General features: G+C 36.5%; 1 protein-coding gene across 1 annotated transcript in view; it reads left to right on the plus strand.

Moving 5' to 3' along the window:
• LOC150090351 (N-fatty-acyl-amino acid synthase/hydrolase PM20D1-like) overlaps nt 1-24,088 on the plus strand; it is a 107,734-nt gene extending 83,646 nt beyond the window's left edge. Inside the window, exons 9-11 of the mRNA XM_090369083.1 lie at nt 4,603-4,674; nt 7,825-7,990; nt 23,862-24,088. Coding sequence (XP_090225209.1) covers nt 4,603-4,674; nt 7,825-7,990; nt 23,862-24,088 — 465 coding nt within the window. The remainder of the gene's footprint in view (nt 1-4,602; nt 4,675-7,824; nt 7,991-23,861) is intronic.
• The last annotated feature ends 1,260 nt before the right edge of the window (nt 24,089-25,348 follow it).

The raw sequence follows: 25,348 nt of genomic DNA on the forward strand, positions 1-25,348 counted from the left end.
ATGTATCAATGCAGTACCAAGAAGAACTCTCAGAAATGCAAAATGATGAGTCAGTTAAAACTTTATTCAATATAAAAGGAGCGATGGCATGGCTTTGTGATGAAACAGAAATTAAATACCCAAATTCAACCAACTTTGCAAGAGAGCTATTGTTACCGTTTCCATCTTCATATTTAGCTGAATGTGGATTTAGTGCCATAAATGATTTGTTCCTAAAGAAAAGAAATCGACTGGATATCACAAAACGGGGAGACTTGAGACTGAAGCTGACTAAATTGGAGCCCAATATAAAATCTCTCTGCGGCAAGCATCAAGCACAAGGGTCTCACTAAATTTAGTGCACTCATCTAGAAGTGACTTCACATGGAATGTTGAAATTATTAAACAATTAAATAATAATTACTAAAAATTAAAATATTATAAAAAAATCTTTCATATAAATTATTTTGTACTTGAATTTTAGTTGTCCATTATATGTTTTGAAAATTTACTTACTGTTTTTTTCTTAATAATTTCCTAATGATTTCTTCCTAAAACCTAAGTTTTGTGTCCTGAACAAGTTGTAATTAGGCTTCATTTAGGAAATAATTCAATTTTTGAATATAAAAAATATGTATATCGGTGTTTCCCAACGTTACATAGGGGGCATCAGAATTTTAGAAAGACTTAGGTGGGGCATGGTAAAAAAAAGGTTGGGAAACACTGATCTAGATGTTCTGGGGGCAAAGACGTTTCACGTGAGCAGGTAGCTAATATCAGGGAAGAGAGCCTAAAAAACTTCAAGGGTTGTGTTAGGGTTCTTAAATATACAAGAACAGTAAATCTTAATTGTTCATACAGTAACGTTAGAAGTGTCGTCAATAAAATGAGCGAATTCGAACTGCTGGTTAAAACAAGTAACGCGGACATAATAGAGCTTACAGAGACGTGGTGCCACCCGGAAATTGGGGATGATGAGTTTCAGTACGGCTTGTATAATGTATTTAGGAAGGATAGGTTAGATGGAAGGGGGGGTAATGCTTCTTATCAGAAGCAGCCTGAGTACGATGATAGCTTTCCCGGATTCAGACATTTCACATGCTAGTATAGAGTCTGTATGGTGTGAGATAGTTGGAAACAAAGGTATAATGCGAGTAGGAGTAATCTACAGACCAGGTGATTGTGAAGATTATGACAAAAGCCTCTACATGCAAATGGAATGGGCAAGTAAGCGTCAATGCTACTTGGCGCTTACTTGCCCATTATGGGTGATTTCAATTTGCCTCTAATTGATTGGAGTAAATGGGAAGGAAACTCGACATGGGGAACAAAATTTTTAAATCAACTAGATGACTGATATTTGTATCAACATGTCAGGGAAAGTACTAGAGAAAAGAATATCCTAGACCTCATCATCACACATGAATCAGATGACATAACAGGGCTGACAGTAGAGGAACCAGTAGCAGGAAGTGATCACGGAGTTCTACGGTGGATGATGACGAGAGGGGTAGCAGAAGTAAAAGGCAAAGGAATGGGTTTTAATTTCAGAAAAGGAAATTACGATGCCTTAAGGTACTACATGGCCTCTATTAACTGGGTAGATATCGCACAGAGAATGAATACAATTGAACTGTGGTACGCTTTTAAAACATTAATCACAGATGCCTTATATACCATTAAAAAAATACTCCACGAGAAGGGTTCCAAGTTGGATGAATAGTGAAGTTGCCACATTACTTGAGCAGAAAAAGGTGGCATGGAAAGGTTACAGAGCAATAAAAAGTACTGAAGCCTATAACAGCTACAAGGTGATGTGTAATAGAGCCACAGAAAAGGTTCGACAGGCAAAGGCAGTTTATGAGAAATCACTAGCAAACAGAGCAAAGAGGGGGGATAAAGAATTCTTCACATATATAAATGTCAAGAAGAGCAGGACAAACCAGATCGGACCTTTACGTAAGGGAAAGGGGATAGTAATAAATACACCAGCTGCCATTGCAGATGAACTCGACAGTTATTTTGCATCGATATTTACAAATGAAAAGCCTTTTGTGGCAATGGGAAATTGTGGGAGCGAAGTTAAAAAAATATGTAATTAATGATATTGAAATTTCGCAAGATTATTTAATGAAAAAACTTTCGAGCCTACAGACCAGTAAGACTCCTGGAGTTGATGGAATATACCCTATAATCTTAAGAGAGGCGGCAAGCGAGTGCATTGAACCATTGAGGCTAATTATGTGAGCATCACTAGACTCTGGGGAGATTCCCTTGGATTGGAAAAGTGCAAATGTATCTCCCATACATAAGGGTGGCTCTAAAAGTGAAGTTGGAAATTATCGACCTGTCAGTCTGACTTCAGTAGTAGCGAAAATCATGGAGGCAATGATCAAGGGTGGAATTCAGGATCATTTGGATCGAATTGAAATTCTCAAGGATACTCAGCATGGTTTTGTAAACGGAAAATCATGTTTAACAAATCTGGTTCGCTATTTCGAAAGGGTCACTCACGAGCTGGATTTAGGGAATAATTTCGACATTGTTTATTTAGATTTCAGCAAAGCTTTTGACTCAGTCCCACATGAGCGGTTGCTTTATAAGCTGGAACAGGTTGGAATCACTGGGAAAATCCTTAGATGCATAGAAGGATGGCTTCAGGGCAGGAGGCAGAGTGTTGTGATAAATGGCTATTCCTCAGATTGGGTTGATGTAAGAAGTGGGGTTCCCCAAGGATCAGTATTAGGACCACTATTGTTTTTAATTTTCATAAACAACATTGATGAAGGGATAGAGGGCGTGATGTCTAAATTTGCAGATGATGTTAAAATTGGTAGAGTAGTTAATGATCACTGTCAAGCTGAGCTTCTTCAGAGAGACCTAGATAGACTTCAGGAATGGTCAGAAAAACGGCAGCTGTGCTTTAATCCAACAAAGTGTAAAGTATTACACCTGGGAAACAGTAATCCCAAAAAAACTTATTCATTTGGTGGAGTTCAACTAAACCCAGTACTGGAGGAAAGGGACTTGGGTGTTACGATACGGTTAGACATGAAATTCTCTGAGCATTGTAAACAGGTTGCAGGGAAGGCCCATGGTGTCCTATCGATGATCTATCGAACTTTTGCAAGTAGAGATAGGGATGTGATAATCCCATTATATAAGGCTTATGTTAGACCACACTTGGAATACTGTGTTCAAGTATGGAGACCACACCTAAAGAAACACATTGAGCTTCTTGAAAGGGTGCAAAGAAGGGTAACTCGCCTGGTGAGATCGGCAAAAGGGCGTCCTTATGAAGAAAGACTTCGAATATGTGGGTTGCAGAGTTTGGAAACTAGACACCTTAGAGGAGATTTGATTGAGGTGTTTAAGGCTCAGAGGCATCAGTAAAATGAATGAGGACAAAATTTTCAAGATTATAAATGATGCTAGAACTAGGGGACATAAATTCAAGTTACGGGGGGGAAATGTTTAGATTGGACTGCAGGAAGTTTTATTTTAGCCAGCGAGTTATAAATTACTGGAATAAATTGCCTTCATGGGTGGTAGAGGCCGGCAGTTTGGGGAAATTCAAAGGTCATCTGGATAGTACTTTCGGGTAAGGGAAGTGCATAGGATGATAGGTTTAATTTCCTTTTTTTTTTTTTTTATTAATTATTATTATTTAGTTATTTATTTATTTATTATTATTATTATTTTTTTTTGGCTGGTGCAGCATAAGCCATAAGCTTTCTTGCACCATGCGGCCATTACTAATACTAAGTGGATAGCCTAAATAAATTTAAGGCTGACTGGACAGGTACTTGGAATGAATGGAGGGGTGAAAGGGAGCATGTTTTTTTTTTTTTTGGCTGATGCTGCATAAGCTTGCTTTCTTGCATCATATGCCTCTACTAATGCTAATTATCTGATCTTATATCTTGCTTTGACATGTGATCTGTGTAGTCTTTCAAACTCAGCTGTTTCTCATACGTTTTGCTTTGTTGTTTAGTGCTCCTCTTTTTATCTGATATTTTTATCATATTCAAAATTCTCAAATAGTTCCTTCTTTAAAATTACATCATTTTGGCTAATTTATATTTTAGTTATCTTAAACAATCTTTTATATTTGTGGTTTGAAACAAAATTATTAGATATTATATTCTCACCAGAGGTCCTTTCTGTGGTATTTATTTTCATGTGTTAGTTTATTTTTACAGCTTGGCTGGTTAGAAAGGTGTTTCTATATGGGTTATTGTAGTGTAGGGGGCCACAGCCACTCATCTCATTGACTGACAAGCTCAAGAATGAAATCAATGATATAGTGCTCGGCTACAAGTTATGAAAAAGCAGCTGAAATTGAGTATTCTCGAAGGGTGCTGGGGGAGAGGTTTTATAATTTCTTTAATATTAATCTTTAATTCTTCTGAGAAACAGTTTTGGTGAAATATTTGCCACAGATATTCTCGAAGGGGGCTGAGGGGGAAGAGTTTTGTAATTACTTTGATATTAATCTTTACTTCTTCTCAAAAACAGTTTTGGCAAAATATTTTGTCGTAGATAGTCTAGTGTTATATATAAGAACAAATGAGAAGCTGTTAATACATATATTAAATTTAGTTTTTTTTTTTCCTTGTTTAGGATAATGTGATTCCTAGTTCAGCAGCAGCAGTTGTCAATCATAGAATTCATCCTTCCCAAAGTGTACAAGATGTAAGTGAATGCCAAGTTAAATATTAAAATAAGTTTATTTTTTCAAAACTTTTCTGTTATTTCCTTCTTGTGTCTTGTCAGTTCCAAACCATCATGAGCAACAAACACAATTTCACACTTGAATTGCTGATGAGCCTTCAGTGGATTGTTTTTCATTCCTGAAATGTTTTATATCGTTAATCTATATTTAGAAAGGTTTCCTTCAGTGGTTTTTATAAAATTCTCACAAAATCACACCACATTCTTTGGATGAATTATTTACATTTATTAATGTTTTGTTTTTTTGAATTGTTTTCAATTGATTTTTTACTGTAATTATATACGGCCAGCAGCCACAAATATATTAAACTTGTAAAGAACCAATCACTAGCTTCTTATCTCTCCTACCAGTAAAAATATACCTCTCTCATTCATTTCACTCATCCCTTACAGGGCTTTATACACTTAAATCAGGATCCTACTGAAATGTATACTTCTTTTGGTGAAAGATGAAATAGATGTCAGCATTTTTTATATGGGAAAAAGCTGATCACTTACAATTCATGGCTTAGAATAACACACAATAGCCAGTTACAGATAAAGAATAGGAACATCACTGTGACAGGCATTGGTGATAATGTGTTCAACATGGCTGAACACATCACCAATGCCGACTGGGCTAGCCGGGTGGGTAAAGTGCCTGCCTGGCAACCCAAAGGTCACGGGTTCGAATCCCGCCTCGGGCTTGGATCAGAGTACTGCAAAAATCTTGGGAGGTGCATTATGGCCATAGAAGCCGATGCGCCAACAACTAACTAAAACAAAAAACAAAAAAAAAAAAAAAAAACCATCACCAATGTCTATAAAACTTTCACTATTTAAAATCAAGAGATTCAAAAATTGAAATGAAAGTTTTATGTACTTGAATAGCTGAAATAACAGACACTTTTATATTATCAGCAGTATGGTGAAAAACTGCTTAAGTAGAAGTAATGACAAATACATCTCTTCCTGAATATAATTTTTGAAAACTAATTTTTAAATAATTTATTTTAATTATTTCGGCAATATATATGGACTACATCTCATAGATTAAATCAGCTTAAGTATGTTTAAGTTGATTTAATTATATAAGGTTACCATTAATTTATAAATCATAACTGAACCAAATAGAATGCTGAGAAACTTGTCAAGACTGAGTTAATCAGTCAACATGACATGATCCCCCTTTAGCCGTTATTGGTTGTTACATCTCATATGCATTTCATCTTTTGCAAAACATATTATAGCTGTCAAACTTTGCAGTTTGCACTGTTTAAGCTCTTGCTCATAATGACAATTATTGCTCCTTACCAATCTGGTTGCCCTTCTTTTGAACACTTTCTAGAAATTCTATATATATCTTCCTTAAGTATTGCCTCCAGACCTGAATGCAGTATTCCAAAGCCAGTTTCATTGTCTTATATAGAAGAATGGAAACATTGCAGGTAGTAAAAGACTGTGTGGGCTATCATTCTATATGTGTATATTGTACCAAAATTTTTATTGTTAGCGATGGGGTAATTACAGTTTCATGGCATCTTTGCTGCTTGTTGATGCTATGCTATTTAGATCCAAAATGTTACTTATAATATCTCAGTGGGATGGAAATAGTTATGGCAGTTTGCTTATGCTCTCTCTATATTGTCAATTGATTTTATTGGGCTGTCTTAGACTACCATTTGTTGATATTTGCCAAGATATTTAAAATAAATGTGGTTAAAATTATTGATATAACTTGTACACAGAATGCTGGTAAAAACTTTAAGTAAACATATAAAGGCATGATTACCTCACAGCTGCAACTGTAGGTGAAATCTGTTTTGTTCCCTTTCATAGTCATCTCCCACTTTGCTCCTCCTCCCATATTGAGTAACTAGTCATAATACAGAATATGTATTTTGTCTATAGTGTGTGTGTGTGTTGTGCAGGCAGAAAAACCTGGAATAATTCATGGGGTCCTCCAGCTCCCTCTGCCTGAGATTGGCTAACTACAGCCTCGATTAAAGCCCTAAAGAATTCCTCCAGTCATAGATAGGAACTGAATCCAGATCTCTCCAAACAAGTGGAAAGTGGTGATGTATCATGCCAGTTAAGCTACCACAGGCACAAATATATAGTAGATATTTCAATTATTAAGTAAAAACTATTACTACATAAGGTCAAAATACAATAAAATTTAAAAGTGCTAAAAGTAGACTGATTAAAATCTAACAATTGTTCCTTTCAGAAACTTCCATTAACTTCCTCAATGACAATATATGTATTCAGCAGGTTTTCATAATACAGAATAAAGACCACGGATCCATTGCACTACTGCCTCCCTGTAGAATCACTGGACATCAGAAGCTACCATGCTTACTTGTGAATCAGAAGTGGCCTAGGGAGCCAGTGAATTGCCATTATTTGTAGTCTAAGTACAGTAGACTTAGAGATGATAAATGTAACAGTTAGTGCATTTCCTGTATCCTGTAATTTTTAAAATAATTTTTAAAATATGATCTTCCTGACTGGCAACTTTTTTGAATGTCCATTTGGTTTGTGTGTATTTTCTTGAATGCACTCATTTAAAAATTCTTTCCATATTTTTGTCCTGTATTATTCTATATCTTTGGATATCACATCCTGTTTTCCTACAATTGGTCCTATTTTCAATCAAAAGGCTTTTGGAAACTTGCTAACCACTAATTCAATTACTGTTTTATTACATTACATGCAAATTCTCTAGCCTTTTCCATTGTCAAAAACTGTGGGATGTTCCTGGGAAAAAATATTTTATCAAGCCTGATCTGTTGACTCCTTTTTTTTTTTTTTTTTTTATGTATATAATTTTTGTTTATTCTTATTTTGTTACTAAATATTTATTTAAATGAAAGGATTTTTCTTCAGCATTTTGTATATAGCTTTTGTACCATTAACAACTTTATCCACACAAAACTTGTTTTGAACCTTCAGGACCTTTTAAGTGATGTACTTAAATCAAACCCTGTACAATAACAACCTGTAGGCAATGTGAATTTCATCATTTTGAAGGTTATAACAGTTTTTCCCAGGTTTTTCAATAGCAGTTAAATTTTATGTTATCAGAAATGTCGTTTATTTTAATTTAATAATAACTTATTATTATTACAGGTTATTGCCTATGACAAAATGTTAATTAATGATGCCAGTATACACTATGAAGTCAGGCATGCAACGAAACCCCATCCAATTTCTCCACATTCAGAAGACAACTTTGGCTACTCAACTCTTAGCAACAGTGTGAGACAGATATTTCCTACATCCGTAGTAGTTCCAAGTGAGTTAAATATAAAGTGTAGTAACTTTTTCCTCTTTATTTAGAATTGCATTTTTGTTTTTTCTTCATGGCTACTTTATTTTCTTTATATTTAAGATTACTACAAAATTGTCTGCTTCAGAATGTTTAGTCAATATTCTGAACAATATGAATAATACAGAAATTAGCATGATATTTTAGGATCTCTATTGACCCTTTGACCACATATAAAATATAAATATATGGAATCATTTAGGTAGTGAATTAACTGTTTAGGTTCAGCCTTTGGTGTTTTACCAAATTAAATTTACTTCCTTGCATATTACCAATAGCAATATTTATATCTACTAAATAATATTGCAAATCCTGCACATAATGAATTGTAAGAACTGGTTTTTCAGATGTGCTCTGGATCTAGTGTAAGATTGCTGCTGCAGTGATTCAGAGTAGCCAGGTGGGCAGGAGCGGCAGTGCGTAGCACACGCTTCTTGATTAGACCGGGATTAGAGCCTGTGACCACCAAATATGGAGGATGCGGAAAGGTCAGGGAATGACCACTGCATATCCTCGGAGCAATATGGCCTTAGTTGCTAATGCTCCTAAAAACCAAATAACAACAACAGCAGTGATTCAGAAGAGTTTACAACTTTCTCATGATGTTATATACATATTGAATTATTAAGAGCAGTTAGATTTGCATTGCTACAGTTTCAATAGGTGCATTTTTATGGTAGTATACAGGATCAAGCTCACAACCTTACTTGTGGCCTTGCATGCTAACTACTGGACCATGTCCATCCCATAAATACTACCACATAAACATATAAAATATAAATCTGAAAGTATCATTTTGATATTTTTCAAAGAAATTCAGCCCAGGCTTTTTTATGACTCAAGCATAAAAATTTGAAAAAAATTCACAGTAAAATCATGTTTGTTTATTTATTTATTTTTTTCTACCTAGAAATGAAACCTTTTTCTTCTACCATATATTGGCCTTGCAGTAATTTCAGTGCTTGTTCCTGTTGCTTCCTGTCTCTTTTCCCCTACTTTATGTTGGGCATTATAATGGCTGCTGTTTCACTTTGTTATCCATAAAATTTAGTGCTAACCAATTTTAGTTTCTTACCAATTTCTAACTTTCATCTGCATTATTAGAGACAAATATGTGTATTTATTTGATATTGAATAAAACCTGCCACTGTGTTTCAGCTGACATTATATGTTATTTATAATTCTTCCACTACATCTACCCTCCTTTGTTAGTTCATTAGAGTGTCAGTTATCCGGAATAATTAATGTCTGACCTCTTCCGGATTGCAAAATTTTCCGGATAATTGAACGTAAGGTAAAATTAAATAAATTCTGTTTTTTAATGTATTAAGGTAAAATCAAAAGACTAAACAGTGTGAAAAAAAAAACTGAATTTATTTAATTAAAAATAATAATAACTTATACATAAAATTTCGCACATTTACATATATATATTATGTATGTATATATGGATAGGTATTTACTGCAAATTATGTGGAAAAAAAATTAATAATTTTTTAAAATAATGTTCAATCATTTTTTGTTTTGTTTGTTGTGACCTTTTTTTTTTGCTGAGAAATCTCTGAAGTTCCTTAATAATATCAATTTGATTTTATCACACTCTTTCTGGTTTTCTGCCCATTTCAGTGCTGTTTCTTTTCATTGACATTTTACCTTAAAAAACTGAGAAAAATAATAAATCGCACAGTTTCTTGCCAATATTATTACCGACTCTGGAACTAAACTAAACATAATATGAAATGAAGAGAACAAAATATGTAATTAAAAATTGTGTTCACGGAAGCAAATAACTAAACTCCATTAGTCCTAATCCAACATTTCATCAGATATGATTTAAAAACAGACAGAAATACTCTTGTAGCATAATAAAAATTTGTCTCAAATACTATCATTAATAAAAAAAGAAGAAAAATCAGCCTTTCAAATTATTCCAGATAACCGACGTTCTACTGTATTATAGAAAGATATGATTTCTGGCTTGTTTTTTGTTTATCGCTTAATTATCATAATTGAGAATTAAGTGATAAAAATTAATTATTATCATAAGCATCAATTTCATTGTTATGTTGTATGCTGGAGGCCAAAATATAACACTTTTCCTGTTTTAGGGAACGTAAGACACAATGGATACGTCCACCTGAAATCAAAACAGTTTTGAATTTTCTCTTTGCATTCACACATTCTGGTGCATTTCCCTTTTATTTATTTTTTTTATGCAAGGGTGGTTCATTCAAGGGTGGTTCATTCAATAAAGAATTGCTGTGACCTAGCTGCAGAGGTGATAGCCTGTTGATTGGCACAGGTTTTAGTCCTTCTCTACATAGCCACCATGCAGATTTACACAATTTTTCCCCTCGATGGATGAGGCTATGGATACCGTTTTTGTAGAAGTGGTGAGGTTGGTCTTTGAACCATGACTGTGTTGCACAATGAGACACTCATTTCGAGTGTCTCATCATCAGGAAAGTGGATCCCCCGAAGAAATGATTTGAGGGAAGGAAACAAGAAGTCCTGATGGTGCAAGATCAGGTGAGTAGGCTGGATGAGGCAGTATTTCATATCCACAAGTGGCTGCTTGTGTTTTTGCAATTCAGAAGTATGAACTGGATTGTCTGAAGCATTCTCACACCTTTGGACAGCATGCTACGCCTACACATTTTGATTTTCTCCCATAATTTTGTGAGTAAGTGGACATAATAGGCACCTGTATTTGTTCTACCTTTCGGCAGATAATTAGTCATTATGCCTTTCTCATCGCGAAACACTGTCATCAAAACCTTCCTGCTGACGCTTGGACCCTTGCCTTCTTGGTGGGGTGGGGAACCATGATGTCGCCATTCCATGGACTGCTTTTTACTTTCAGGGTCGAAATGGTGTATCCAACTTTCATCCTGAGTGATTAGACGAGAGAAAAAGTCTTCCTCGTTTTTTTGGCACAGGGCTAACAACTCTTGTGATTTCTGTTGTCGATCAGCCTTCTGGAAACCAGTCAATCTGGTAATCCGTCTTGCACTCAAATTCCGTAAATGGAGTTGGTCATGAAGGACTGTTTCAACAGAGCCCACACTAATCTTCACCTCCTGGGACAATTCATGCACAGATATCTGGTGATCTTCCCTGGTTAACGACTCCACTTTTCTGATTGTGCTGTTATCAATGGCTGAATGGGGACGACCTGGAATGGGCTCATTCCAGGTCATCCCCATTCTACCGACGTTCGACCACACCTAAACTGTCTATGCCAGTGCTTCACAATGCCTTAGGATGGAGCTTCATCCTTATATACAGCAGTCATCTTCCCATGGATTTCCCCTTCAAGAACAGATAACAGATTACAGCTCTGGCTTCAACTTTGTCCATGATGCTACTTCATCACATGTTCAGCACTGTAAGAGAAAAACAAATTAAGATATATGGCTGAAATTTTACAGCTTTAGTACAGAGATATGTATGATGCTACACACAAAATATCATGACTCTGCGATATGTGGAAGTAGGTGAGGACGATTCTTCATTGAACCACCCTCGTACTTTAAGTTGTAGTCTTTGAAACTCTTTTATCAGAGGAAAATTTGTGAACCTGTTATCACCAGTTATATTTCTGCCTGTGCCAGATATAAGCAAAATCAATCTTTCTAGTAAAGTATACTGCTTGCATTAGTTTTTGTGCAGTACAGTCCTGTGGGTTGCTTTCCCATTTATACTTATAAATTCAAATCAAATCAAAATGCCTTGGTCCCTGAGAAGTGCATTACTATATTTGACTTTCTTGTTTGCACTGCTTGTTACTGTTTGCTTAAGAGGAAGCCATGGGCTTTTGGTGCACTAGCCAAAAAAAAATAATAAATAATTAAAAAAAAAAAAAAAAAAAAAACACATAAAAATATCAATAAATAAACTAATCCAATCTGAATCTTCCTCCTCATAATTTTAATTTAATGCTCCTGGCCCCAGAATATTTATAACAGTGCAAATTTGGTTTTCATTCATTTTACTATCTCCTCTCAGGGCCTTTTAGACCTCAATCAGGTTACCCCTCTAAGATGCCTGGTTGCCAAGCTCTATAGCCCACATATTCAAGTCTTTCCTCATACAGGTGTCATTTTGCAGATCTCACCAAGAGGGTTGCCCATCTTTGGACACCTCCCAAGAAGCTTGATGTCCTTTTTCTGTTGCAATTTCCATACTTGCACACAGTATTCCTGTGTATTTTTACAGTTTTTTTTTTTTATGAAAACCCCAAACACAAGAGTATTAGAACCTATAGTACTTAGTACTGTGCATGGGTTGGAGGTTGAGAAGATGAAAGATATTTGTTGACATTAGACTTGAACTTCTGTAGACTGTAATTTTTAGGAAGCATGTATGAAGGGAGGTTATTCGAGAAAACGGCAGTTGAATGAATAAATGAAGAAGATGAAAAGTTGGTTCTGTGAATTTGAAGCTGGACAGTAAATGAATGTTGGTTGGTGGCGGCACGTGTTCGGACTGTTTTGAAAGAGAGAGAGCAGGAATTGTAGAAGCCAATTCAGAAGAACAGAGCCCAGGGAAATATCTGTAGAAGAAGCATGCAGCAGAAACAGTACATCTATGAGACAGTGAGTGGAGAGACTCTCTAAGAGATGAATCATTAATTAACCTAACTGCCCTCTTCTGAACGGAATCAAGAAGCCTGAGAGAGGTTTTGGGGACACCGCCCCAGACGTGTAAACAATATTCCATGGTAGGGCAGATTTGTGATTTGTACAAAGTAAACAGCTGTTTGGAAGAAAAGTAACGCCAAGAGTGAAAGAGAAAACCACATTTTTTCGATGCAGAGGAAGCAATATATTTAATGTACTTGTGCCAAGAGAGATTAGAAGGTAAAATAATCCCCAAAAGAGATATATCATTTTGCCTAGAAATCGGAGTGTCACCAAAGATAAGAATAGGAGCAGAAGAATCCTTTTTGCGAGATATAAGACAGGACTGAGTTTTACAAGGATTGAAATAAACTAAGTTGTCTTTACCCCACTGGAGAATTACCTGGAGATCAACATTTAAGTAATTGGTAGCAGATATTTGAGAAGTTGAAGCAGGGCAAGGTTTCTCAAACTGGAAAGCAATGTGCTATCATCAGCAAAATTATGGATAGGATTTCCGGTCAGTGGAAGAAGGTCATTAATATACAAGAAGAAAAGAGTGGGGGAAAGAACTGAACCTTGGGGGACACTAGCATTAGTGGAGAAGTTAGAAGACACAGAGCCCATCTACCATCACCCTCAGTGAGCAGTCAGAGAGAAAACTGGATAACCAATTACAAAAAACAGCTGGCAAACCATAAAATGGAAGATTGTTTAGAAGACTTTATGACAAACACAATCGAAAGTCTTTGAGATGTAAAGAGCAACTGCTTGTGTTTCACCAAACTTTTCTATTGAATTTGTCCATAAATAGGTAACATAAGCCAGAATATCACCAGTGGACTGACAGTGACGGAATCCATACTGGTGATCGTTGATCAGATGGAAGGTTTCTAGATGTTTTAAGAGTTGGTGGTTAATTGATTTTTCCATTACTTTAGGAAGAGTAGAGGTAATTTCAATGGGGTGATAATTGGATAGGGTTGATTTGTCACCCATTTTGGGAACTGGCTGGATATGAGCAAATTTACAAGCAGAAGGAAAAAGACCTTTGGAATAAGAAAGTGAAAAAAGGCGGCAAAGAACAGGAATAAGTTCAGGAGCACAGTTTTTGAGAACAAGTGGAGAAATACCATCGGGACCTGGAGCTTTCTTAGCATCAAGATTCGTCAAAATCCTTCCGTCATCCTTTGGACAGAAGACCACAGGAGGCACTGAATGAAGCATGTTGGGAATGGTGGGAAGTGTTTTACCAAGATCATTAATACACGAGTTGGAAGAAAAATGGGATGCTAGCAGGTCAGGTTTATCCTTGGCTGAAGTGGCAAAAGAACCATCTGGTTTGGACAGAGGTGGGAGCAGAGATGGACAAAAGCTGCGGCCAATAGCTTTGGCAAGAGATCAGAATGCTCTGCTACAATTAGGGCAAGAAGCAAGTTTTCTACTCTTAGTCTGTTCAAAATCTAGTTTGAACTGATTAATAACTGCTTTACAATTGTGAGCTTTGGTGTAGGCAGAAAATGAAACTGAAGAACTGGAAACAAGCCAATTACAATATACAACATTCTTCTCTTGAACAGCCTTAGCACATTTATTGAAAAACCAAGATTTAGATAAAGGACGAGATTTTAAAGTGGAGTGTGGAATAAAGGATTCCATTCCTACAAGAATAATTTCCCTGACATGATCTGAACAAACGTTGACATCAGAAGTTTTGAAACAATAATACAACCAATGAAAAGAAATCTTGCAGGTCATTCCATTTTGCATTCTTGTAATGCCAAACAAAACTAGGTTGGGAATAGCCATGAGATAAAGGCTCCATTGAAGAAGAGACAATCACCAAGTTGTGATCTGATGTGCCTAAAGGACCTCTCACTTCGACCATGTACTTAGAAGGGTTGTTTGTGAGAAAAGATCAAGTGTGTTAGCTGTATGGTTAGGATTGTCTGATATTCTGGTAGGTAAATAAACAATCTTTGCAAAGTCATTAGTAATTGCAAAAGCCTCAGCATCTCGACCAGCTGGGTCTGTGTGACTAGAGAATGGAAGCCAGCTGGAGTTGTGAACATTAAAATCACCAAGGAAAATTACCTCACTGTTATGAAAGTTGGACTGGAGACAGTCAAGTTGCAAAGAGAGGAAGTCAAAGAGTTCCAAGTGATTAGTGGAGTTGGGAGAATGGTAGCGACAACAGATGGATTTGATAGAATGAGGTGGAGAGATTTTAAGCCAGAGAAGATCAAAAAAAGGAGAATCCATGGAATTCAGATATTCCATGTCAGAGATATTCCAAGTCTCTGACATGGAATATCTGAATGGACATATACACAAGTATATGTCCATTGAGGTGAAAGGAATCATATTTTGGGCTGCTCTTCTCCAAGTGTATGACTGCATTTTGCAGCATTAAAATACAAAAGTTTATCTAAGTCATCTCAGAGGAGTGTTGCTTGGCTCTTCATCAGTAATTATTCACCCAATCTGCACATCACATGCAGATTTCGACATCATGCCTCTATCCCTTTATCAATGTTATTTATGAAAATCAGAAACAAATAGTGATTCAGAACCAACCTTGGAGGGAACTCCCCTTTTAACATTAAACTAGTCTGAAGACTAACCATTAATCACAACCCTTGGCCTCCTGCCTTACAGCTATCCTGTAATCCATCTTAGGATTGTACCTGTGATCCCAACATGTTTCATCTTACACAGTAATCTCATGAGGGAATGAGTCAAATGCTTTGTTAAAATCAAAATCATCCAGCTCGTAACAAGTCAAAATAGTTAACCAAAAAGAATATCACATTTAGCTAAATAAATTTTCCCTTAACAAAACTGTATTCTTTAGCTTTCAGAATTCTGTTTCTATTTAAATGTCTTTGCACTGCATTACACCAGATGGTATTTTGTTCCAACAACTACTTTCTCTCTGTCTGAAAGGAAATTTTCATACATCTGTTTTGGAGCCATCCTTTTGCAGTTTAAATTTTGTCTCAGAAAGGATAAAGAATACCATCATCATTATAATTCTGAAACATAAATGAGCAAAAGAATGAAAGTCTATCCCGCTTAAAAATGCTTGTGGCACAGGAATTTTAGTTATTGCTCGTTGCATTTTTTTCCTGGTAAATGGAAGTTTTTGTTCTGTTAAAATATAAATGTTATAATCATAATAGCTAAACTAAACTTTTGCTTTCCTTTGACAACCTAACAGTGCAAGAAGCAGTGGTCTGTTGCAACTAGTGGTTGTTATGAGGCTATCACTGTTCACAACTTGCTCCTTAGTTTTTATAATTAGGAGGAAAATCATGCATTTTATAAGATCTCTAATGAGAAGCATGCAAGTATTGGGAATAAAGCATATGGAACTTTATGTAAGAAGGATGAAAGAAAGAACACTACTTTTGTGTGAATTTGAATAAATATTTTTAAGGAAAAATTATCAGTTGGGCAACTGCCACCCTTAGAATAAAAGCAGACCAAATAATAGCAGACAAACTGAAATCAAATAGAATGAAACAAATGAAAAAGTAAGTGTTGCCCTCTTCCCCAAATATTCAGATGACTTACAGGATGATACCTCAAGCCCTACATTCCACTGACATACCCACCTCCCACACGCATCCAGGGTTACTTCTACCAGCACCAGGAGGTTCCACAGAATCTAAGGCAGACTTTGTAGACAGCCAGCAAATCAAACCATTTACCCATCCACATTCAATCCCCACCATTCTGTGAAGATCATAATGTACTCTGAACATACAGGCCAGAGTCACTGAACAAGCACAGTTTTCTCTTGGGCCAGAATGGAGCTCACAAGCTGTCCGTTATAACTCCTAGAAACAGAAATCATCGAGTGTCTACAGCTTCCACAGATGTCTGACAAATATAGACCAATTAGAATCTTTTTCATAATACTTTGTTTGCTATTGGTACCAGATCAACTCGCTTGTGTAGTCTTTACTCGCTTAAAACCCACAAAATCTGCTGTTAGAAACTATAAAAATTCAGCTATAACATATTCTAAGGCCTAGCTGTAAGCATTACCAACAATATATACATCTATTACCAATGGATACATAGACCTGGGTAGGTTTTGCCATTGAATGTGGCCAAGCGTTCCGTGACCGAGTGATTTCTGTGCATTCCAAAAAGCATTATATCCAAAGAGCCTTTGAACAAATTATATTTCGTTCCAACTACCGTTTTGTTTATTTATAAATTACTGCAGCACTTTCGCACTACAAGAAGTAGGCAAAGGCCCAGAAAGGAAGGCCGCCTTTCTGTTTCTATTTCTAACAGTACTAACCAAATAACTCAGCCGCTTGGTCACCTAGTGGCACTGATCCTGCCTCCCCGTGGTGGGGCCGGAACCCTGGGTGGTAAAGCAAACCTGGAATATGACAATTTCCCCCCCGATTAAGACTGCAAATCCAAATCGTACAGATTTGCATCAACCTGATATTGACTCTACCAATCCAAAGAGACTGAGGACGGATGCTCCTCGAATTGAACATCCAAGTTTTCTGATTCTGCATTCACTGACAAACCAGCCCTTAGGCAATCTATCGCCATTTCTCATTCAAAAATGTCTTGAGAACTTAGCTGGTTTCCCCAAAAATGGTGAGACGACTAAAATCTGGCGATCTGCTTGTAGAGGCCACCAGCTCTAAACACTCTGAGTCTCTACTTAGACTCAACTCATTTGGTGGAATTCTAGTCAAGGTGTCCCCACATGCCACACTAAATACATCCAAAGGCGTAATTTCAGAATGGGACCTAATGAATGTCTTAGAGGAAGAAATTGTTCAGGAACTGCAAGATCAGAAAGTCACACAGGCCAAAAGAATCATGATGAAAAAAGTTGGCGAGCTAATTCCGACTTGGAGCATCATACTAACATTCAGCTCACCCAACCTACCTACGTCAGTGAAAGCAGGGTATTTGTATTGTCATATTCGCCCATATATACCAAACCCAACAAGATGTTGTGTCAGAAATTTGGACACTCACAAACAGTCTGTCGAGGTGACTTAGTATGTCCAAACTGTGGATCGAAAGAGCATACCCAAGCTGACTGTAATGCTCAGTCTTCGCTTTGTCCCAACTGTAAAGGCAACCATCCAGCCTTCTCCAAAAATTGTGAACAGTGGAAATAAGAGAAAAAAAATACAGAAATACAAAATAGAAAAGAAAGTCTTGTTCCCAGAAGCATGAAAGCAATTGCAACTACAGATGCCTAGACATACATATGCTGAAGCCTCTAAAAAATTTCATTCAGTATCAATCCAAACTGATATATCAATTCCACCAAACATTTCCATTTCTGAATGGGCTCGATCCTTGCTTTCTTCTGTACCACAATCATCAAAGCAACATATTTCAAGCAGTCACCAACACGCCAGTCACCATACCACCTGCTGCCCACACACACAGCCCCTGTAAGACCTGTTCAAACAGAGAAGCCAGATCCCATTAGCAAACAGCCAGTTGACTCCATCCTTATGGATACCAATGAAATTCCCAGTCAATATGAAACAGAAATCATTCTGGAGATCCATCCAGAGGATGAAATAGACACGAGACCAATTTTCTCAAAAAGAGATAAGTGACAGTGTCAAACAGAATTTTAAAAAAACAGACAGACTCAGCTCCTTTGTCTAAATCTAAGCAATGAACAACGTAGTCCAATGGAATTGCAGAGGCTTGTGTAGCAATATTGATGACATCCAGGAAATAATTAAACATCATAATCCAGTTGGCATCTGTTTACAGGAGACATATTTAACTCCTAAGGTATCTCTCTCGATAAAAAAATTCTTCTCTTTTCAGAGAAGATAGACCGGTTACAAATAAAGCTCATGGTGGGGTTGCTATTCTCATAGATTCACGAGTCCCTTGCAGATGTATTCCTTTGCAAACCTCTATTGAAGCTGTTGCTACAGGAATAGCAATTGAAGTCACTATAACACTTGTATCTATCTATCTGCCACCCAGTCAGCCTTGCACTATTCATGAACTAGAAGAATTAATTTTGCAGTTGCCAACCCCTTTCTGTTTATTGGGCGACTTCAATGGACACCATCCATTGTGGGGCTCTCCCAATGCAGATGGACGGGGACAACTTATTGAAATGCTCATTGACAGGCAGAATTTAACCATTCTAAATACTGGTTCACCAACTTACATCCATCTCCCAACAGGAACAGTGTCCTCAATAGACCTATCTATCTGCTCTCCAATCCTCTTTCCTTGTATTGAGTGGACAACTCTTGATGATCCAATGATCCACTCAACAGTGACAACTTCACACTCTGTAACTTCAGAAAACTGCATGAAATGGAAATTTTCCAAGGCTGATTGGGTAAAATATACTTATCATGTATCCTTTGATAATCAGATTATTGAATCTTGTCCAATTGACATAGTCACCAACCATATCACTAAACAAATCCTAGCAGCTGTGTCTATTGCCATCCCACAGTCACAGTCAAGCTCCTGTAGATCCATAAATTATTGGTGGAATGAGGACTGTAAGAGTGCCAAAAAAGGAAAAAACCGAGCCTGGAACATATTCCGCAAACTATATTGGAATATACTACCAATAATCTTATAAATTAATAAAAACTCAGAGCCAAGGCTCACCATATCAGAAAGAAAGCAAAAAGAGACTCCTGGGTCCGATTTGCAAATTCAGTTAATAAAAATACAGATTCTAGAATAATATGGAGAAAAATAAAACAACTCAATGGCAAATTTCCTTCTCTATCCTCCCCAATTTTCAACTGGAATGGACAGGAGCTGTGTACTCCTGCAGAAATTGCAAATGCTTTAGGCTCTGTATTCTCACAGTTGTTTGCATCGACTGCATATGACCAGTTATTTCAGAAGATTAAAGCTTCAGCTAAAAAATCTCGATTGAACTTCAAAACCAAATAACGTATATCATACAATTGGCCTCTTACTATAATTGGACTTCAAGAAGCTATATATACCTCAAAGAACAGTGCTGCTGATCCAGATGGAGTGTATTATGTAATGCTTAAACACTTAGATAATAAGGCATCATCTTTACTGCTGACTTTCTACAATCGTATTTTCACTGAACATTCATTCCCCACATGTTGGCATCACTCCTATGTAATGGCAATTCCCAAACCAGGGAAAGATCACTCTATCCCTCACAACTATAGACCTATTTCTCTTACCAGCTGCTTGAGTAAAACCCTGGAAAAAATGATACATCGCCAACTGACCTGGTATCTTGACTCCAAATATCTAATCTCTGGTAACCAATTTGATTTAAGGAAAAATCAATCATCCCTGGATCTCATGGTCAAAGCTGAAACAAACGTCAGGAATCTGTTTATCAGAAACAAGCATCCCGTTGTGGTGTATGCCTTGACATATTTCATACAAAACTTCCTTCAGCATAGAACTTTTCAAGTCTGCTATCAGCAAATCCTCTCGAAAATCTATATACAAGGAGTCCCACAAGGCTCATTTCTGAGTTCTACCTTATTTGCAATAAGATTAAATAACATAACCAAATCCATACACGACCCTGTAAACACATATCTCTATGCTGATGACCTGACTGTTTCCTGCCATTCACAGAATATGAACTTCATCGAAAGGCAACTACAAATCTCTCTTAATAATATTGAACTATGGATGACACAGAATGGATACTGACTATCACATCAGAAATCTAATGTCATTTGTTTTTGTAACAAATTAAAGATGCATCCTGAACCAGAGCTTCACTTAATGAATCATCCTATATTAGTCATGAAAAGTATTCGCCTCCTCGGCCTGATTTTTGATAGTAAGCTTAATTTCTTAGAACATGTCAAATATCTGCGGACTACTTGCCAGAAAAAAATGAATATACTCAGAATTCTTTCTTCGACAACATGGGGTGCAGACCGCTATACCCTGCTTCAATTGTATAGAACTCTAATTAGGTCTTGTCTTGATTATGGTGCCCCAGTCTGACTCTGCCAGGGAAAGCGTGATAACATGCTTTGCACCTATTCAACATTCTGCCCTCAGGATTGCTACAGGAGAATATAGAACATTGTCAGTACAAAGCCTTTATATTGAAGCCTATGAAGTTCCACTCCTTTCTCAGAAGAAAGGTGTTACTTATGAATTATGCAGCTAAAATTCGAAGCATGCCTACCCATCCAATTTGGCCTATACTTAGTGATCCACAGTTTAAAATTTTCTATAGAAATAAACCCAGTGCAGTTCAGCCTACTGGTATCAGACTACAGGCACTATCAGAAACTTGGAATGTACATCTCAAAAAAGTCCTCCAAGATCCAACCTGTTCAGTCGCCCCATGGGCCTATATTAAACCATCCTGCTACAATTACTTCCTAAACTGGAGAAAACATTCCCTAGCAAATATGAATATACAACTCCATACTGCTCACACAGAGAATTATCCTCTTTTTACAAAAATATATACCGATGGATCAAAGTCTAATACTGGAGTAGGTGCTGCAGCAGTTTTCCCTTTTAACACCATCTCTGTATCACTTCCCACCGAATGCAGCAGTTATACAGCTGAGTTATTTGCCATCAAGCTTGCCCTAGAAAATATTCTCCATCTGTCCATCAAAAAGAGTATAATATATACGGACTCGCAGAGTACACTTATAGCCTTACAAAATACCTCCTCACCAAAGAATCCTTTAATAAAAACTATAAGATGTATGTTGATACATACTCAGGAACTCCAGCTAGTAGTTATCTCTTGCTGGATCCTGGCCCATACTGGGATATCTGGAAATGAATGTGCAGACTATGCCTCCAAACACCCTTCTAATTCAGATTCATCATGTGCTCTCATTTCATATGCTGACTACAAATCTAATATACAAAGAATATGTAAGGAACGATGGACACTTATATGGCAAACTAAAACAGATAATAAGCTTTTTTCAAATAAAACCAGATCCACAGTTATGGGCCTCTAGCTTAGCATTAGTAGAGGCATATGATGCAAGAAAGCAAGCTTATGCAGCATCAGCCACAAAAAAAAAAAAAAAAAAAAAAACACCACTCCTATTTCACCCCTCCATTCGTTCGAAATACCTGTCCAGCTGAGCCTTAAATTTATTTAGGCTGTCAACTTCTACAACAAGGGGTGGAAGTCTGTTCCTCCAACCAACTACCCGCTGGCTAAAGGCAAATTTCCGCACATCTATCCTACATCTGTCTTTCCTCAATTTGAATTTATGCCCTCTCAGGTGATTATTCTGAGCAAGGGGAAGAATCCCATCGGCATTGAGCATGCTCAAACCATTCAAGGCTTTATACACTTCTATCAGATCACCTCACCGGTGCCTAGTTTCCAGACACTGTAATTTGCAAAACTTAAGCCTTTCTTCGTAAGAGCAACCTTTTGTTCCATTCACTAATCTTGTTGCCCTTCTCTGTACTCATTCCAGCAGCTCTACATCCTTATTGAAATGAGGCCTCTGGACCTGTATACAGTACTCAAGGTGTGGCCTGACCATTGCCTTATACAAGGGAATAATCACCTCCTTATCCCTGCTAGAAAAATTCCTGTATATCATTGACAAGACACCATGAGCTACTCTTTGCGCCCGTCTGCGCTGTTCAGAGAACTTCATATCTGCCTGCACAATTACTCCCAGGGCCTTTTCATTCTCTACCACTGTCAGTGTAGTACCACAGAGATGATACGTTACTGTTTCCCATATGTAGTACTTTACGTTTGTCAGTGTTAAACTTCATTTGCCACCTCTGAGGCCATCTGCTCAACCTTTCCATTTCCTGTTGCAGCAGCATAGTGTCAGTTAGTGTCCTTAACAACCCTGCCAACCTTTGTATCGTCTGCAAACTTGGACATTAAGCTTGATATACCATCATCAATATTATTTATAAATACAGAAAACAATAATGGACCCAACACTGAACCCTGAGGGACTCCACTAATAACATTAGTCCACAATGAGCAGTGTCCATTGATTACCACTCTCTGTCTTCTCCCCCTCAACCATCCCTTTATCCATAGCAGCAATTTGCCTCCAATTCCACACCGCTCCAATTTGTGCAGCAGTCTTCCATGTGCAACAGTATCAAAAGCCTTTCTAAGATCCAAGTATATAATATCAAAGTTATTCCATGTGTCCAGTTCTTTTGTGACTGTATCATATATTCAATCAAATTGGTCAGGCAAGACTTTCCCTTAACAAAACCAAAACAGAAAGCAGCTTCCGGGAAAACAGAAAGGAAGAAGTAATCCTAGCCAGGGCAAAAACTGGTCACATTACCCACCTATTTCTCCTCCCAGGCAATGATCCTCCTCAGTGTACACACTGCAATTCTCAACTCACAGTGAAGCACATTCTTGTTGAATGCACCTTATACTTGCATGCCCGGCAACTCTCTTTCAGTTTTCTTTCTAATCTTAATGAATCTTTGAAGCTTTGTCATACCATAGGTAAGGATGCCAACCCCACAGAATTTTTCTCATTTATCAAACTGATAAACTTATATGATAATTTCTGACTGAACAGTCATGAGTATCTTCCACGTCACTGATAGGTGCAATATGGCCTGAGCAGCCCCTGCACCAAAAATAACAACAACAACAGTGACTGAATGAGAAATATTCATGTTCTAATACTATTTCAAATAATTCTGTTCTGTGGTGGAGTTATTAGAAAGTACTTGCCGGTTTTGTCTTGAATGTGCATGCATGCATGTGTATAAATACTTTTTTTGGCTATGTTGATTAGTATGCTTTTGAACAAGGAGTCAGTATCCATATTGGCCAGTAACATATTTGCTGTCAAATCTGCTGAATCAAAAAAAAAAAAAAGTACCAGTTTCTGGTGTAGTTTTCTGGATGGACTTTGGCAAATCATTTAGCTAAGTTTTGAAGTTTGCTGCTTACTTTTATTGTAACTGGATTACCTTCTCCGTGAATTTTTACTCAAGTTTTTTTCATGTTTCACTATTTATCGGCCTAATGTAGTTGTAGATTTATCTAGGCTGCTGACAAAGTTCATGTACCCATGGTTGTGAACCCATGGATTAAACTTTGAGCGATTTTTAGCTTGTGTATGAAACATGTCTTAGATTTTTCAGCTAAAACATCTATAAATATCTCATTAATATGCTAGTTAAATATTTCAAACTTTTGTTAATACAGCATTCTTCTTTTCCAGTTACAATGATTGCAAATACAGACACCAGGTGGTATCTGAATCTCACTACTAGTATATACCGTTTTAGTCCAGTCAACATGTTTACCCAAGACATGAAGCGTTTCCATGGTGATAACGAATGTATTTCCATCACTAATTATGAAAAAGTGGTAAACTTTTATTATCATCTGATTCTAAATTCAGATAGGAGTCATTTAGATCAGAAACAAATACACAAAGAATTATGAAGTGTAAAAAATTTTAGTTTACTTGACTTGTAATGCATGTACTGCACCAAATTTTGCAATGCAGTTTAATAAAGACTGATAAGGTTGTTTTTCATCTTCACTGCTGCATGTTATGTAAATTAAATTAATGGATAACATTTTAAAGTAATTAAAATTCTTACAATGTTTAGCATGCCTACACAACAGTGCTTTAACACGATCTTAATTCATTATTATATTTTTTATACATCTATTACAATGATAGTGCAATATAGACTTTTGGAACATTTACAACTTCAAGAGTAAGTCAAATCAAAGCTCATTGCTTTATTGAGTAAATTTCTTTGCTCCTTACTAAGACACGAAAAGCATGTCAAAACACTGGAAAGATGTAGATGTTTTTTGTGTAGATTTTCATTAAGGTGTAATATAAATTAGTTAGAATAGCTGTCATATTTGATAAAATAAAGCAACATTTGTGAGATAACCAGCTTTTAAAAATTTTTATTAAAATTATGAAGAGCTGGTTAGTTAACAAATCTCTTATTTTAGATAGCAATAGTGCATTATAAAATTTTACTTTTAAATATGTAAACAGATAAAACACCTGAAAATTAGGTATAAATTAACAATAAATTAAATAAAAATAAATAGCTAACTTTGAAATTAGTGAATAATATAAATGCTCATATTCTTAACCAATTGGTAAAAAGGTATAAAAGTAGCACTTATTTTGCTGAATTATTTTTAAAATATTGATTTAATGCAGTAGATGGAAAATATGAGATATTACTTATAAAAAAAATTGATTTCCTACTAAGGAACACATATCTTGGATGCTAGTTTTGTTTAAGAAATATCCACAGTAATCTTGCTTATATACTTCTGTAATGCTATATAAATTATACCCTGTAAATCTATTGTGTATATTTATTTCCTTGATGCAAGAGATCATAGACTGAGAATTGGACACACTCATCATACTCATCTCTTCCTATTATTGGGAGGGAGCCTGCCTCAGTGTTCATCCTCATTGTGCTCCGTCATTTTCTCGTTCATTGTCCCTTACATTCAGCCATCTGTTCAGCCACTTTTCACTTACTCTCCACATTGAACATCTCACATGACTTATCTCATTTCTTAGGAAATTGAGCAAATATGGAGGAACTTTTAAGGTATTTGAAGCGTATTGGTCCCTACTCCTGTATGGGCCAATAATACAGGAGCATATAATATAACATCTTTAACGATATGCTGCTTGTGAATAAACTATGAATAGAC

The sequence above is a fragment of the Mastigoproctus giganteus genome, chromosome 2 (assembly GCF_048544385.1).
Source record: "Mastigoproctus giganteus isolate SK-2022 chromosome 2, ASM4854438v1, whole genome shotgun sequence".
Classification (NCBI taxonomy): domain Eukaryota; kingdom Metazoa; phylum Arthropoda; class Arachnida; order Uropygi; family Thelyphonidae; genus Mastigoproctus; species Mastigoproctus giganteus.